Here is a 15,942-nt window from a genome sequence, read left to right as displayed (position 1 = left end):
ATTCTTTTCTTTTCAATACAACCGAATTTAGGGTCCCACCTGCAGAATTCCTCTTTAAACTACTAATTTCCTGTTTGCAGGCACTTTTGCAATATAGGCAAAAGAAAATAGATATACTGTACATTATTCTTCTGATTGAAGCTAAATACAATTAGAATTAAAATCAAATTTGTATTCCCATCTACTCATTAATTTTATTATTACATTACATTACTAGTTTTCTTACATTTCAGAACCTGTACTTTTTCACTTTTACTTAAGTAAAGAAGCTGAATCTTCAACTTTTACTGAACTAGTCTGTAACACTAGTATCTGTACTTCTAATTACGTGCAGAATGTCTGTACTTTTGCCACCTCTGCAGATTTGTAAGGAAAATGCATTTACGGGTTCAGCAGAGTTGAGTATATGAGTTTTTAATATGTCATCGTGATGTGCAGTATATCATCAAAAGGTTGTGTGTAGTTGTGCAACGTGTGATCTTCAGGCAGCTTCATGGAAATGCACTGTATGGGCTCAGGAACTCTTCCAGAAATCATTGTCTCTGAGCACAGTTTGCTGTGCCAGCCGCAAATATAGGTTAATGAAACATATCATCCGGAAAAACACTGAAAGCTGATTAAAATGGACTGAAGCAAATTGAAAATTTCCTCTGTTAGAGGTCAGATAAATCAAAATTTGAAATTATTTTTGCATTACAAAAAGATCTTCGTTTGATGTTACTGTCATGTTCCCTTTGTCCTCTCCAGTTGGCTCACTACTTTCTATCTATCTCTCTCTTATAAACACTCTACCTCTCCTCTGTCTATGTGTGTGTGTGTGTGTGTGTGTGTGTGCGTCTGTGTGTGTGTGTGTGTGTCTCACTCAGTCTCACAGTTGCTCCTGATGTCGTTGTTGTGACAACTTTTTAAGGCAGTGGTGGCTGACCTTCAGTCCTCGCTGGTTTGTTTTACGGCTTCTGTACATGTTGCTACTTTCCTCCAAGGAAGAATCTCACTCATTGTTTCCCTGTGAACTTGTGATCCTCCCAGAGAAACCTGTGTTGGTGATCTGTAGAAAGAATCTGTGGGAAAGTGTGGCTCTGTGGAAAACCTTGCCTGAGGGGACTGGGACCATCGCTACTGTTGATCTTCTGTGTTACACATTATTCACTGTAAATAAATGCACTGAACTTGATATTGAGTCCTGTGTTTGAGTCGACCTAGATCTGTGATATTCCTTGTTTGTTTGTTTGTTTGTTTGTTTTCATTTTACCAAATTAAACAATTAAAGAAAAACTATTGAATTTACTTTTTTATTAGATCTTTTTTTTTATTTTAATAAAATAAAACGTAAATATTAATATAGTTTATTTTGCTAAATTAGGCTAATTAGTTTAGCAAAGCAAATAATTATTTTTGTGTTTTTCAATAGGAAAAAAACGGGGGGGGGAATCGAAAATCGAAAAAAAATTGTTTATTCTCAATAGACCTCTATATATTTCTATCTATATATTTCTTCTCCTCCTCCTTTGTGTGTGTGTTCAATGAAAAATGGGTAAATTAGGTGTATTTTTCTTTGGTGCTACAAACAAGAGTGTAGATATTTTGATTAGTTAGTTAGTTGTTCAGTTTTTAATTAAATATAATATTTATAATCCAAAAAAGTACATTTTTGGAAAAATATTGACAATGCATGATGAAGTGAAATATTAAGTGACGTTCTGGCCTAATACATCAGTTTTAACAACATTACTGCTTCGTAGGTCAGTTATTGCAGATTTGAATGCTTATGCTGTTGTTGTATTTACAGTCTTATTTGTCCTAGTTGTTATAGTCTTTAGTTCCAGAATAAAAGTTCGTATGCTAACTGAGGATGGCTAAACGCAAAAGCCTAGGGTTGTTCTATAGACTTAGCCTCATCATTTACTGAATGGAAGCTGTCTTGACTTTGCTATAAAACTGCTGATCGTTCTTATTATTTTTTAAGTTGAACATGATAATTATGTATATATTTAGTTATTGAGTAACACGTAATTTGGGGTATAGTTAGGGAATGCTTTCTTGCAGTTAGGTACGTAGATGTAGCTACATAAAAAATGTAGCAACATAAAGAAAGTGCATGTGACAAATGTGGTTATGAAGTACACATTGCTTTTATTTACTGAAGTCAAATACAGAAGTCTAGCACATATCAGTGATACGCCTCATGCTCATGAACCTCATCCCGCTCATTCCCATGTCCCTGAAGCTCCTGTACTCTCCGGGCCTCAGGTACATCATCCTGCCTCTGTAGTGGGCTTGCTCGTACATCAGCCAGTGGCCATCCATCACGTTGCAGGACATGCAGTCGGACATGCGGTAGCGGTCCATGATGCTGTCGCAGTCGTCCATCAGCTCGTTCATCTGACCACCGAAGTTCTCCCTCTCATAGATCCTCATCCTGAACTGGCCTCTGTGCTGTAATTAAATGTAGAGAAAATGTAAGTATGATTACTAAGGCGCATTTTAAAAGTTAATAATGAATCAAAATTATAGTAGCAAAAGTGAAGCACGTCTTACAAAGGGGATCATTCTGCAGGATCTGATGGAATCAAACATCATTCCCATGCTCATCATGCGCTGCATGTCATGGTACTCGCCCCTCCTAAGGAAGAACTGCATGCCCATGTAGTTGGGACGCTCATAGACCATGAAGCAGCCGCTCTCCACCCTGCAGGACTGGCACCTGCTCAGGTAGGAGGACATGTCAGAGCAGTCGCTCGTGCACTCATAGGAGCGACCCTGGAAGTTCCTGTCCTCGTAGAAGACGATCTGAAAAAACAAAATGATAAATCAGTAAATCGATTAAAGAAGATTATTTTTGCTTCCTTTTACAGTAAAAATCATCCCATTACCTTGCCCATGATGGTGGTTAAGGTTGTTCCCAGTGGATGGTTCAACTTGCTCTGCCAACTCCATGATTCCAGGGCCTTTTTATACAAAATCCCAGGGGCCATGATGTGTTGTTATTCAAATGTGCAAAGCTGATGAATTAGCAGTATTACTTTTGCTGAACGGGGCCTATAAATGACTAACAATGGTTCTCCATCCATACATTTCTGGCAGCAGTCATCCGTATTGTCTATTATAAGCATATGCTTTGTGTGTGTTCCATTTTGAGTCAGAAGGCTCTTCACATACAGTTAGTAATCAGGGATGGAAAGAACATGACATCAGGCTACATCTGTGGTAAACTTCTGACAAACTGTAGAAAGATTCAGTTAATACAAAGAAATAAATATACTAACTGCCGGCTTACAGGACTCTCGATAATAAGAAATATGTTCCGTAACTTAAAAGACTGAGCTTCATTTAAAGGAGAATCTGCATGCTTTATTAAGTTCTTACGGATGTTATTATACTATAACATTAAAGTGTGATAAATAATCATGAGATGAAAGGCCATACACAAGCTACAGTAAGATACACAGCCTTTAAACAAACACAGCTATCAACATTCTAATCTCATAAAATATAGTAACTAATTATTCAGTATTCTTACTTTTGATGAGTTACTAAAAAAGTTTAAAAAGTAGGTTAGCAGTAGATGGATTTATGCAATATTAAAAGTTCAGACAGTTTATGTACATAAACCTATGGAGAATACTTTAATTTGCATTCACACAGCTTAATTCTAAAGAAATTAAAATTAAAAATGTGTCACTCCTCTAATTCCATCATGCAACATCTGGTTGTTCCTTTTTTGCAATACTTTAACAGCAGCTGGCTGGAGAAAAAGCATTAGCAATATGATGATATTGCACTAATTCATTTCAGTTGCATTAATTTACTTTTTCATTTGCAGGCATTTGTTTAAACGTTTTTGCAAATTTGGATCAGAAACACTCATTTCTATCACTGATCTGCCTCTTCTTCTTGCACTGTAACTAAAATTATATAAAGACACTCAGTTCCCTTATTTTGAAAAGTTGAGTTTATTAGGAAGTCCTGAAAAAAGACTCTGTTGTTATGATTGGGTTTTAGGCTATATAATAACTATACAGTTGTTCAAGTGAGACGTATATATTAGACGGTAAGTAGAAATACTGATGAGCCATCGTGAACATCGTGAGCTGGGATTTTGAAGAAGGATTGCGCCATGTGGTCTACAACTTCGATAAGAAAAATCTAAAAGAAAATCACATCTGGAAACATATCTCTCCTGACTGACATTAGGGCTTTGTTTAACTTTGTCCTAAAGAGTGGAATTTGGGCGATTTCAAAAGAAATTACAATATTAAGTTAATAATATTAATATAAAAATTCAAACATAAGAAAAGAAGTTATTTTATTAAGTTTATAAATACTTATGATTACCAACATAATAAGGGATTCAGCAATGTTGATAAGAAATAATGGTACAAATACCTAGTATTAGTATGTAGAATATGACAGATAGTCATGAAATTAATGTATCATTGTGTTATACACAGATTCTTTCTTTCATTCCAGAAAGTACAACAAGTGAGTCAAAACAATAATGCTGTAGATGATTTTGTTGTTGCCTACTTGATGTATAGTTTATTTGTTTAAGATCAGCTGGACTGGCCAGGGTGTTGTTTTTTTAATTACATCTAATTTAATAAACAAAAGTAGGTATTGTTCTTCACAGGACCTACAGAAAAGTACAGGATCTGCAGACCAAACAGTCAACATGTTACCAGTCTTTTGATGGGTCCCGTTATGTACCCGCAACAAAGCAATCACAGTTTCAAAGCTGAACAACTCAATCAAAACAAATTCACAAGACGAGTTAAAAATTCAACATCTTTAATAAACAAAGTGCTTTATATTTACAGCAAGGTTTCAGTTGATGGCTAAAATTCGGTGACTCTCCTGAAGGAGCCGACAATGGCGCAGGTGGCGCACCAATCGCGGTACCTCCTGTACTCCCCGGGTCTTAGGAAGTACTGTCTGCCTCGGTAGTTGGGGTACTCGTAGAAGATCCAGTAGCCATTCATAACGTTACTGGAGTAGACATGGCGGTGATGGAAACGGTCAGACACACAGGGACAGTCATCCATGAACTCCATCATGTGACCACTGAAGTCAGGCTTCTCATAGATACGCAATCTGTAGGAACCTCGATACTGTGGGGCCAGAAGAGAATCAGCAACATGTTCAAACCTTTGCCATATTTCAGTGAAACCATTATGTCTAGGTGTATTTTTCAGCGTTATGTCTGTCTTACCACTGGAATCATCCTACAGGAGCGGATACAGCTGCTGAAGCCCATCCACCTCTGGTAGTCAGGATACTCTCCCCTCCTCATGAAATACTGGTGGCCCATGAAGTTAGGGCGCTCATAGATCATAAAGCAGCCACTCTCTACCCTGATGGAGTTGCAGCGGCTGAAGTACAAGTGAAGGTCTGTGCAGTCATTACTGCACTCATAGGAGCGACCCTGGAAGTTCTTGTCCTCGTAAAAGATAATCTAATGAAAAATAAAAGAGTCGTAGCTTCAGCTGCTCAGTTAAGACTTTCCAGCAAAAAAAAAAGTGTAAAAGACCACCAACATATTTAACTAACATTCAATATGAGCAGAGAGAGAAAAAACCAGTACTTACCTTGCCCATGGTCTCCGTTGGAGAGATTCCCCATGTTTTCAGGGCTTTTTATACTACCTTGCGACAAACAAATGCATTGTTATTCAAATTATCTCATAGTTATAATTGAAGGCTACTAGCACATGTTTACCTTTTTGTTAGAGCCCAACATTGGGTGAGAAATATGGATCTGTATTTGAAAAAAAGGATAAATTAACTGGTTTGGTGTTTTGACATGCATGGACAAAGGAAAAGACTAGTATGGTATCCACACATCCAGTGGACAATAGCTGCAGAACAATATGGAACAGGGCTTTGGCATTAAATATGTTGTGTAACAGAGCAGGAAGCCATTTACTCTCCTTCTACCTGAGCAACCCCACCATATGCAAATAAACAAGCGTGTGTATACTGTGCTGCCAGTCTTCATGTGACATAGAAGATAACAGAAGTTTTGTATATACTTTTAAAGTTTACTGTATGTTAAGCAATGTAAAATTCACTATTTTTAAATGATTTAGGACTTTCACAATTACTTACTCACAGTAATTTGACTTTCTGAAGACTCCCCCTACAGGAGAAATGGACCTGGACACATAACTCCTATTATTTTTATTTCTTGGTGTTACCACCAGCCACTAGTCAAATATAATTAATTACTTATAACATTTTGTTATGCTGAAAACTGTGCAATAGTAAATTTCACCTTGATTTGAGCCTTTTTTTCCTCTCCCTCTCTCTTCAAATGTAAGACTTATGTGAAAATGTTACGGTTTCTGTATTTAATATCACTTAGTAGTGTAGTTTATCAATCACTAAAAAAGTTAAAGTTTATATTATACTTATTTTCCAGATAAATTTTGTTTAACTTTTACGTTTTTTGTTGTTTGTTTAAAATCTTTAAGACAATCTTTAGCATAATGAATGTTTTTGGTCCTTGTGAGCTGTTTCAAAGCAAATGTCAATCATAACAGTGTAATGTGTCTGACATTAATTTTAAACTGTTTAAAAAACATGTGCTTATGTTACCAGCTTTGCCAGATCAATCTCGTTCTTACATTGTTTATTCCATATTTTGTCATTTGTTGTCCGAGGTGTCCAGGATCAGTTTCCTCTCCTACACCGTGCAGCGTAGTGTTTAACACTAATCGTATGGATAAATTCTCCCACCGCAGACCAGCTAATCCTATCGAGCCAACCAACTGGGAGAGGTATTGTTTGCCATGGTATGCCTAAGCATAGAGGAGATTAAACTATAGTGCCCAGTTACCCAGAAGCTGGTAGATAAATTGTTTCACCACTGGCCCCAAAGAGTACTTATTTTCCATTCTGTGATATTTGATTGCAAGAAAAAACTCATCTGCCATCTTAAGGGTCCTTTGCAAAATATTAATGAAGTTTTGTAGTGATACATGGAAATAAAAGATGCTTGTTTTATTAAGCAGTTAAAGTTTATTGGGAATACAGACAATTCAAGTCATTGAAAGATGCATTTAAATGAAGCTTGACTTCAGTTGAAGTCAGTGATTCTTCTGATGGAGCCGATCCTTGGGCTGATGCCTCCCCAGTCACTGTACCTCCGATACTCTCCAGGCCTGAGGTAGTACACTCTGCCCTTGTAGTTAGGTTGGTCGTACAGTAGCCAGTGGCCGTCCATCACATTGCAGGAGTTGAAATCAGACATGCTGAGTTGGTCTTGGACATTTGGACAGTCATCGACCAGCTCATGCATCTGCCCGGTCATGTCAGCACGCTCGTAAAGCCTCATCCTGTAGGAACCCTGGTGCTAGCAAAGAAATTTAAAAAAAACTCTTATAATCTCCCCAATCAGGTCCTTCTTTACATACATTTAATTACTTAAAACATTTTTGAAAAGCAAGAGTTGACCGGGTAACCTATAAGGAATTAAAAACTAGTCCCTTAATATAATATTTTTGTCTATTAACATCTTGCAAAAGAGCTTTCAGTAAACTCTATGGTGCTAAAATTAATTTATAGTTTCTGAATATCTGCCCATTTAGCAGTAACCCAATATGGGTTTCTGGTAACCTGATGGATATTATGGGGTTATAACAGGGTCTTAAAGCAAGTCATTATGACCTACCTGTGGGATCATACGGCAAGATCTGACACAGTCATTAATGCCAATCATACGCTGGTTATCAGAGTACTCTCCTCTCCTCAGATAGTACTGATTGCCCATGTAGTTGGGCCTCTCATACACCATGAAGCAGCCACTCTCCACCCTGATGGAGTTGCATCTGTTGAAGTAGGTGTGAAGATCGGCACAGTCGCTGCTGCACTCATGAGAGCGCCCTTGGAAGTTTCTGTCTTCGTAAAAAATGATCTGCAAAAGCAACAGGCACACACGGACACTTTTTTACAGAGTGCTGTTAGAAGCCACAAAAACAGGAGTTTTGTAAAACCACAACATTTAGTTTCTTTACCTTTCCCATGGTTGTGTTGGCATCAGACTCTATTACCAGTGCTGTCCCTGAGCCAAGCTACTGTGCTTTATAAAAAAGAAAGAAAGAAAGGACTGCTGTGTGATTGCACAGCATAAAGTATTGTCATTTAAATATATCCCCACAGTGATGATGGATCACAAGTGGGGGTGGGCAGATAGGAAAATCTGTTTATGTATAGATGACTCTTGGTGTGTGTCGTTATTGTTCTTTCCTCCATGTTCATCACAATTTCTTCCCGAAAATGCTGTTGTACAATAGGATGATAGTCACATAGTCCTGCACAACATCAGCAGAATAATACTGATATTTAATAGAGCCAGCACATAATTTGCACAAGCTGCCAGCTGTTTGCTTGTTGGGTTTTTTTTTATGTGAGTCAACATTTCTAAAGTATCAAACATGTTGGCTATGACTTCATATGAAGGACTTACAAAAATGTCTTACTTAGATCAGGTTACCACCATGGACTAATCTGTTTGTTTGAAACGTTACAGTACTAACAAATCATGCTTTGATAAATGAGGTCCTCCTCACAACTGAATGGACTATGACGACTCCATTTTGCAATTGCTTTATTACAATGGTGAGTCCAATGGTGAGCCCAAGCTTTACATAAGGGAATGTTCTGATGCAGGACAGTAGTATTTTGATTAAGTGACAAAAACTGTTTTCTGTTTCTTTCTTTAGTGTTGCAAGCATAATTATCTGACTATGAAGGCTCTCTAAAATGTTCATGTAGCTCTGGCAACTACCAAAAGTGGTCAATAGTCCATGATGCGTTTGATGGATCCGACTCTGGCACTCCTGCCACCCCACTCACTGAACCTCTTATACTCTCCAGGCCTTATCAGGTACATCTTGCCCCGGTAGTTTGGGTGCTCGTAGAAGAGCCAGTTGCCATTTTTCACGTTGCAGGAGAAGATGTCATTAACGTGGAAGCGATCCATGACACTGGGACAGTCATCCACAAGGTCCATCACCTGACCCCCAAACTCGATCCGCTCATACAGACGCATGTTGAACATCCCAGGCTCCTAGTTTTGAATCAAAGATGGTCATTATTTACTCAGCTGCACCTTCAGGAACTACCTCTACAAAAAAAAAGTTGTTATATTTGTAATGACTCTCGAATGTAATTATGGAATCTTCTATTTTGCTACAAGGAAATAATACTGAATGAGTTTGGGAAACTGATTTTTTGAACGACAATGAAATAATATGTTTTTAGCTTGCTAGCTAACCTAGCTAAACATGCTAATGTACCTACTTTGGTCAAAATGAAAGACACAGTTCCACTTCCTCAGATTGCACAAAAAGTGAAGGCAAAAAATACTTAAAGTGGACTTTAAAACATGTGTTAATGGCTCATTTACAACTAGAGTCTGCAAAACCTGTGAGTGGAAATCCAGTACCTGGGCCAGCCCATCTTCAAGACTCTAAAAACTGTGGTACAGATTGACTGGATGGATATTTTTATTATAAAGTGTTTTGATAGGCATTAGATTTGTGTCAGCATTTATGCACCTTTATAGAGCAGACTAATTCTGTAGTTATTTAAATAAAGTTATAATTAGCAAAACGTCATGTATTCATATCTGATTTGACCATTTTCATGGTAAAAGCTACCCTCTTTTTACATTTTCTTCAAAGAAAATCCAAAGTAAAATTAAATTCAAATACTGATTTAGCCTTTCTTTAAGGTGAAACAACAGTGAAATCACGCTAACATTTAAAATATATTACACCAAAGGCAAAATTAGTCTTACAACAGTTGTTTTTGGAAGATCAATAGCAACAATTAAGATGCACCCTCTTGTATAAAGATCCATTTTATTTATATAACAGCTTGGAATAAGTAAATTAGACATAATATGCTATTACTTAGAAAATATTAAAAACAGAACGGCAGCTAAGATTATAAATGAGTCTATAATGGAGACTGTTTTTAAACCTGTAGGTTAAAAAGTGTTTGCAAAATCTTGAAATACATTTTAAAAACAAAGGTTTAAAAATTGTTTCAATAAAAGTTAGGTCTGGTTAGTTTACATTCTCACAATCTATCAAGAGGCAGTGTGAACTCCAGTGAATGTATAAGGCTGGGTTTGGCCAACAAACAGTAGCTCACCGTAGGGATGTAACGACAGGAGCTGACAGACTCGTTGACACCCATCCAGTGATGGAAGTCCGGATACTCTCCTCTCTTCAGGTAGTACTGGTTACCAGAGTAATTGGGTTTTTCATAGATCATGAAGCAACCACTCTCCACCTTGATTGAGTTGCAGCGGCTGAGTCGGCTTAACAAGTCCTCACAGTCATTACAGCACTCAAAACGGTGCCCAGAGAAGTTGTTGTCCTCATAGAAGATAATCTAAACATACAAATCATATATTTTTCAGTGTTTGCACTGCAAATATGCTCATTGGAAACAAATATTATCAGATTTGCTTCAGTATTACGAGCATTTTCATGGTTTTAATGGACATCTCGGTACACGTTGTGAACACTCAGGAAGCCTATTAGCATTTCGTACCCCACCTGCTTGTTTGCCCAAAACTGTCATTTTTACCTTCCCCATGTTGGCTGTTTCTCCTGCCCTGTGCCTAGTCTCTGTATGATCCATCCAGCTCTTTGAAGACTCAAACCTGTTACATATATAGTGAATGTGAAATGCAGACTCTGCACGTGTCATTCATATTGTAATGCCAGGAATCTTTGGCATTTGTGCCGTTGTGTTATCCTGAAGAGATGTTTGGGGATTATGTATGTACAGGTGAGCGCTGACTGGTCCAGTGTCAACTCTGAATGGGTGCTGTTTGTTGTTGCACTGCTAAAATTTACCTCAGACTGAGGGTTTATGCTCCACCCACGTTCACCAAGATATCTTCTAAATGTTTACATTCATAAAAACCTCCAGTTGTTTTATTTGGAGCTACTTGATTAGAATATTTTTTCCCATGGTAGAAATGAGTCTGTCTGTGTTTTTGTCAACAGAATGATAGTTTGTGTTTTATGTAATTTTTATTCTACCACTGCCATCTGGTGGTGAGCTTTATTTCTGACCAAAATAGAAACAATGTTTACATTTTTACTGACAACCTTTCAAAATGCTTGTGTTAATTTGTAGGATATTTGCTCATGTCTAAACAAACACAAAGGTCCAATAGATAACACTTGAGCCTGGGTGAGAAAAGTGTTAGTGCTTGAATGATTTTATTCAATCCTCTTATGAGAGTTAGGATGTCAGGCCACAAGCCCAGCACATTCTCCTGGGGAAAGATGCCCTCTAGATACAGAGAGCAAAAACAAAACTGAGTACACTTGAGCACTGATGCCATTTTATTCAGTGTGTAAAACAAGGCAAAGAGTAGACATTTCACAAGAACTGTCCTTCCGTCTTTATAAATCCATGAGACGTCGGATGGACCCAACCCTGGAGCTAATGGCGTTCCAGTTGCTGAAGCTCCTATAATGGCCAGGTGAGAGGTAGTAGTGGCGCCCCCTGTAGTGGTGTTGCTCATACATCAGCCAGTGGCCATCTATCACATTGCAGGAGTTGAAGTTGGAGAGGCGGAAACGGTCCATGAGATTAGGACAGTCATCCGTCAGTTCCATCATTCCGCCTTCCATGTCGAAATGCTCATACAGCCTCATCCTGAAGCTGCCACTGTGCTGCAGAGGTCAGGAAAGTCAAACGGTCACATTAGGTTTGTTTTTTGTGAAATCTGTTCATGTGCATAGCTGTGAGTTAGATGATGCACCACATACCTAATAAAATATCTGCAATAAGCTGCTTAGCCTAGCTTAGCATAGATACTGGCACTAAAAGAAGAGAGTAAACACTGATGCCTGTTTCTAGGCCATTTCTACTCTACACCACTGGTAGGCATGGTAGGTGTTAATTAATGTTAACATACCAGTACCACCATACTTTTTAAAAATGAAATATTAATATCAAGTATTATGTATTACAAGTATCACAAGTATCTGATAATGTAAACCAGTGCAATTAACAGACTGATTTTCACTCTAATACATCTTAACAATTTACCCAGCTTGCCACTGTCCATAAAACGGGAGAAAAAAGACAGTAACAAGCTAGCGTGTGGCTACTATGGTTGACGAAAAGGATATTACATCATGGTCCTCTACCCAGAAAACAAAAGTTCTCTGGTGGGATAGGATAGTTTATATTTTTTAAACAAAAAACACCTCTGAACACAGATTGCTGTAGCAAAATTAGCCCATTTATTGGCTAATGCTACATGCTAAAAGTCAAGTATACAGTCTGCTGCTTGGCAGTTATGTTGGAGGACAGGCAAGCAAAATTTAAAACATTAGAATTAACAGAAGAGCACAAAAGCAGCACTTTATCAGCTTTGGAGCAGTCAGCAGTGACCTCTTTAGTTTAAGTGAAATCACCTTCATTTCTAATTTCAGAGTAGTTACTTTTTTAATCGAAAAAGAAAATCATTGAATAGTTGGTGCATGTTTTTCTGTGCGCTGAATCTATTATTGTAAGAGGTTAAGATGCAGTATGACACAGTGATGGTATTTTACTGAGGTTCTTACCGAGGGGATCATGCGACAAGATCTGACACAGTCATTCATACCGGTCATGCCCATGTAGTCAGAGTACTCTCCCCTCCTCATGAAGTATTGGTTTCCCGCGTAGCCTGGACGGTCATAGATCATAAACATGCCACTTTCCACTCTAATGGAGCGGCAGTGGTCAAACATAGAGTGCAAATTGGCACAGTCGCTCATGCACTCATAGTAACGGCCTCCAAAGTTCTTGTCCTCATAGAAGATGATCTGACCGAGGGACAGAAAAAGGCATGTAAGCTCATTTTTGATCTACAGATATCCGTCATGTAAAACGACATACAAACCTTTCCCATAATGCCTGCTGTTGTTGGTCAAACTTCTTCCTGCGTTTTTAAATCCTAAAATTAGCTTCCATCTTTATATACAATACCCTTTTAGGAGCAGTTGGTGTTATTTAAATGAGGCGTGGTGTCAGCAGAAATATTACAAGAGTCTACCCACTCCTGTTTGTCATGTCCTGTGTTCAGGTTAACAGATGCCATACAGCTTCCAGCAAGAGCTACAACATGTGCAGGCGCTGGAACAGTCACAAGTCTTTCAATCTTCATGTGTTTGCTTTAAATGGGCTGGATTCAGAGTATGAAGGGTGAGTAAATGCCTATAAAACGTTTCTTTTTGCTGGTGTGTGTTGATATTGATTTATAATTTTCTGTAGGAGTGAGACTGACTACTAGAAAAACTAAAAACCGTACTTCCAACAAACATTACACCAAAAATTAGCCCTTTTTTTAATCAGGAGAATTCAGAAAGTAAATAATTACCTTATTACAAAGAGTTAGAGACACTCGTGTCAGTGAGTGTGTTCTAAAACTCTCCGCTGCAATTTCACTAAATTTTATGCAGTAAAAATTAAGCAGAACAATGCCATGTTCATTTTAATTATATTAATGCCACATGGCAACCTCCTTATTGAATGTGCAAGTATGTCAAAATGAGATAAAGGCTCATTCTGGCACAGGAAACTATTAAGGTTTCAAATAAATGTGTCAATGTGTGGAATGTCCATATAATAAATGATGATACTTAAATGCTGGAAATGTTTCCACAAAATGGAAACATTTATGTGTCATTTCATGTGATGTTAGTTAAATCAGTCAGTAACAAAGAAAGCACAGAAAGTAGTTTAACAACAGCTCCATTTATTTAGGAAGTTATATCTTAATAATGCTAAGTCAATCGCTGAGACACGTTACCATTTTTATTTCGTTTTGTTTTTCTATAGCGATTCAATCCAGATTAGAACTCTGTGATTCTGCGGAAGGAGCCAGTGGTGGCGCAGGTGGCCCCCCAGTCACTGAACTTGCGGTACTCCCCGGGCTTCATGAAGTACTGCCTGCCACGGTAGTTTGGGTGCTCGTAGAGGGTCCAGTAGCCGTCCATGACATTGCAGGAATAGATGTCACGGCTCCGAAAATGATCCTGCACCGACTCGCAGTCCTCACTGAACTCCATCATCTGACCCTGGAAGTTGGGTCGCTCGTAGATGCGCATGCGGTAGGGCCCCTCGCTGGTCTGGATGAACATAGCAGTAAGGTAAAACACAAAATTAGAGTAGCATCAGTACCTCTGCAGCTCTGTATGGGTGTGTGTGAGGGGAAGATTTATTGGAAATTGACATAGCTTACTCTTAAAAAATAAATATGTCTAAAAAAAAAAAAAAGTCAAAACCATTGGGGGTTTTTTATTTTAAATTTGTAGGACTGCATTAATGTATCAGCTAAATGTTGGCCTACATTGGCCTTGTTCAGTGATATCTGCATGTGAGCAAATAAAATTTCATTAAGTAATGTCAGAGGCTGGTATTTATTTGTCGTGCCACATCAAAAGAATAGTTAAACATAGACGTGCTTAAAATAAAAAATAATAATATACAGATAATACATGGAACCTGATTTAATACAGTTTTACAATGTGTCATAATTATGAGAAAACAGCAACAACAACTTATTTGACATTTATAATTGACTTTTATTTACTTGTTTGCCAAACATTACTTTCTCCTACACCTGACCTTGAACTATTTCATGTAGATTCGTACAGGGAAAGCACTTTTCAGCAACTAAATCTAAACTCTTATTAAAGTGCAACTTTAGTTGGAAGGAAAAAATATCTAATATTTTAATCATGTTATTTGGCTTGTGCAGATAGAAAACAGTAAAAATCAGTGGTTTAATCATCTAAATAATGACATAAAACCACTTCTAAGTCAGAAAATGTAATTCTCAAATGACATTTTTCACAGTATTAACTGCACATAGTTTCCTGTTCACTCACATAGGAGAAGGTACGGCAGGAGCGGATGGTGTCATTGTAGCCCATCCAGCGCTGGTAGTCTGGGTACTCGCCTCTGGTCAGAACATACTGGTAGCCAGTGTAGTTGGGCTTCTCATACAGCACCCAGCAACCACTTTCCACCTTGATAGAGTTGCAGCGGCTGAAGTGGGGGTGCATGTCAGGGCAGTCGGTGTCGCACTCATACGAGCGACCCTGGAAGTTTCTGTCCTCATAGAATATGATCTAAAGCCAGGGGAGGAGGAGGAGGGTGGACAGAGGCAGTCACAGCCAAGTCTGGTGATGCTGTACTACAGATTTCAGTCGAGCCTGTATGTGTGATTCTGGTAGTGTTGATTATGTCATGGGTTGTTAAAGTCAGTTAAAGGCACTGTCAGTTTGTCGGTGTGTCTGGCAGTTTAGTTTTTAGAACCTAATCATTATTTGAGAAGCTGCAACACAACTTGTCAGCTTGAAGAAGCCCACTTCTAAACAAAATGAATCTCTCTTACCTTACTACTCATCCTGCAGTGTGCTGGAGCCAGTCACCTACAGAAAAATGGTGGTCTCACAAAGCGGCACCAGAGCCCCGCTATATAAACCTCAATCAAAGGGTTAGCAGATCCCACTTTAGCTGTTTTTTCAATGAGTGGGGATTTAACATACTGGCATCGTTGCCAAGAGTCTTGATCCTGCGCATACAGCGAAAATCCCTGAATCATCAATGCAAAAGTCCTACCAGGCAAATTACTGACCCACTGTGCCCTCTTTATTGATATGGACATTAGAGACACATTTTATCCACTCATCAAGGAGATTAATCTTTGCTCGCAGAATGTCAGAGGTAATCACAAAATGAATCAGCCTCTATAAACATTTGCAGAAATTCCAAAAAAGAAAAATGTGGATTTGTGTGTTTTATTTGTATGAGGAAAATGGGACCAGGCACCTTCAGTGTAAAGTCAATATCAGTACCAAAGTGATATTTAGGTGCTTTTACTTTGTGTCACTTTGGAGTTTGTATTCAGGTACAC

The 15,942-nt window shown here is 38.2% G+C and overlaps 6 protein-coding genes across 6 annotated transcripts; all 6 read right to left on the bottom strand.

Annotated features, from left to right (window-relative positions):
* Positions 1-2,113: 2,113 nt before the first annotated feature.
* On the bottom strand, positions 2,114-2,925 carry LOC102292499 (gamma-crystallin M1). Its single transcript, XM_005933412.1, has 3 exons — positions 2,874-2,925; positions 2,539-2,790; positions 2,114-2,436 (listed from the first exon to the last, which is right to left on the bottom strand). The coding sequence occupies exons 1-3, from the start codon at positions 2,880-2,882 to the stop codon at positions 2,161-2,163; spliced, it is 537 nt and encodes a 178-aa protein (XP_005933474.1). The 5' UTR covers positions 2,883-2,925; the 3' UTR covers positions 2,114-2,160.
* Positions 2,926-4,771: 1,846 nt separating this feature from the next.
* Positions 4,772-5,647, bottom strand: si:dkey-57a22.15 (uncharacterized protein LOC795575 homolog). Its single transcript, XM_005933410.2, has 3 exons — positions 5,586-5,647; positions 5,210-5,452; positions 4,772-5,108 (listed from the first exon to the last, which is right to left on the bottom strand). Exons 1-3 carry the CDS (start codon positions 5,592-5,594, stop codon positions 4,836-4,838), a joined length of 525 nt encoding a protein of 174 aa, XP_005933472.1. The 5' UTR covers positions 5,595-5,647; the 3' UTR covers positions 4,772-4,835.
* A 1,349-nt stretch (positions 5,648-6,996) lies between these two features.
* On the bottom strand, positions 6,997-8,144 carry LOC102290735 (gamma-crystallin M2-like). The gene is made up of 3 exons (XM_005933405.3): positions 8,012-8,144; positions 7,669-7,911; positions 6,997-7,350 (listed from the first exon to the last, which is right to left on the bottom strand). Exons 1-3 carry the CDS (start codon positions 8,018-8,020, stop codon positions 7,075-7,077), a joined length of 528 nt encoding a protein of 175 aa, XP_005933467.1. The 5' UTR covers positions 8,021-8,144; the 3' UTR covers positions 6,997-7,074.
* Positions 8,145-8,793: 649 nt separating this feature from the next.
* LOC102291260 (gamma-crystallin S-1-like) lies at positions 8,794-10,660 on the bottom strand. Its single transcript, XM_005933408.2, has 3 exons — positions 10,599-10,660; positions 10,158-10,400; positions 8,794-9,066 (listed from the first exon to the last, which is right to left on the bottom strand). Exons 1-3 carry the CDS (start codon positions 10,650-10,652, stop codon positions 8,794-8,796), a joined length of 570 nt encoding a protein of 189 aa, XP_005933470.2. The 5' UTR covers positions 10,653-10,660.
* A 690-nt stretch (positions 10,661-11,350) lies between these two features.
* On the bottom strand, positions 11,351-12,991 carry LOC102290434 (gamma-crystallin M2). The gene is made up of 3 exons (XM_005933404.2): positions 12,922-12,991; positions 12,602-12,844; positions 11,351-11,701 (listed from the first exon to the last, which is right to left on the bottom strand). The coding sequence occupies exons 1-3, from the start codon at positions 12,928-12,930 to the stop codon at positions 11,429-11,431; spliced, it is 525 nt and encodes a 174-aa protein (XP_005933466.1). The 5' UTR covers positions 12,931-12,991; the 3' UTR covers positions 11,351-11,428.
* A 765-nt stretch (positions 12,992-13,756) lies between these two features.
* LOC102289626 (gamma-crystallin M2) lies at positions 13,757-15,530 on the bottom strand. The gene is made up of 3 exons (XM_005933401.1): positions 15,421-15,530; positions 14,912-15,154; positions 13,757-14,149 (listed from the first exon to the last, which is right to left on the bottom strand). Exons 1-3 carry the CDS (start codon positions 15,430-15,432, stop codon positions 13,874-13,876), a joined length of 531 nt encoding a protein of 176 aa, XP_005933463.1. The 5' UTR covers positions 15,433-15,530; the 3' UTR covers positions 13,757-13,873.
* Between the last annotated feature and the right edge of the window lie 412 nt (positions 15,531-15,942).

Source organism: Haplochromis burtoni, unplaced genomic scaffold, assembly GCF_018398535.1.
Source record: "Haplochromis burtoni strain Fernald_Lab_line unplaced genomic scaffold, NCSU_Asbu1 Contig_165, whole genome shotgun sequence".
Taxonomy (NCBI): domain Eukaryota; kingdom Metazoa; phylum Chordata; class Actinopteri; order Cichliformes; family Cichlidae; genus Haplochromis; species Haplochromis burtoni.
The sequence above is the reverse complement of the archived record's forward strand: the minus strand, read 5'-3'. Positions and strand labels throughout refer to the sequence as shown.

What these genes read in the sequence shown, in the direction of transcription:
- LOC102292499 (XM_005933412.1), bottom strand. An exon ending in CCTGCAGAATGATCCCCTTT is followed by an intron (nt 2,437 to 2,538) that starts GTAAGACGTGCT and finishes ATTTAATTACAG; the next exon opens with CACAGAGGCCAGTTCAGGAT.
- si:dkey-57a22.15 (XM_005933410.2), bottom strand. An exon ending in CCTGTAGGATGATTCCAGTG is followed by an intron (nt 5,109 to 5,209) that starts GTAAGACAGACA and finishes CTGGCCCCACAG; the next exon opens with TATCGAGGTTCCTACAGATT.
- LOC102290735 (XM_005933405.3), bottom strand. An exon ending in CTTGCCGTATGATCCCACAG is followed by an intron (nt 7,351 to 7,668) that starts GTAGGTCATAAT and finishes TTTCTTTGCTAG; the next exon opens with CACCAGGGTTCCTACAGGAT.
- LOC102291260 (XM_005933408.2), bottom strand. Translation starts at nt 10,652, where the DNA reads ATGGATCATACAGAGACTAGGCACAGGGCAGGAGAAACAGCCAACATG. An exon ending in AAACAGCCAACATGGGGAAG is followed by an intron (nt 10,401 to 10,598) that starts GTAAAAATGACA and finishes TTGTATGTTTAG; the next exon opens with ATTATCTTCTATGAGGACAA. An exon ending in CCTGTCGTTACATCCCTACG is followed by an intron (nt 9,067 to 10,157) that starts GTGAGCTACTGT and finishes ATTCAAAACTAG; the next exon opens with GAGCCTGGGATGTTCAACAT.
- LOC102290434 (XM_005933404.2), bottom strand. An exon ending in CTTGTCGCATGATCCCCTCG is followed by an intron (nt 11,702 to 12,601) that starts GTAAGAACCTCA and finishes TGACCTCTGCAG; the next exon opens with CACAGTGGCAGCTTCAGGAT.
- LOC102289626 (XM_005933401.1), bottom strand. An exon ending in CCTGCCGTACCTTCTCCTAT is followed by an intron (nt 14,150 to 14,911) that starts GTGAGTGAACAG and finishes ATGTTCATCCAG; the next exon opens with ACCAGCGAGGGGCCCTACCG.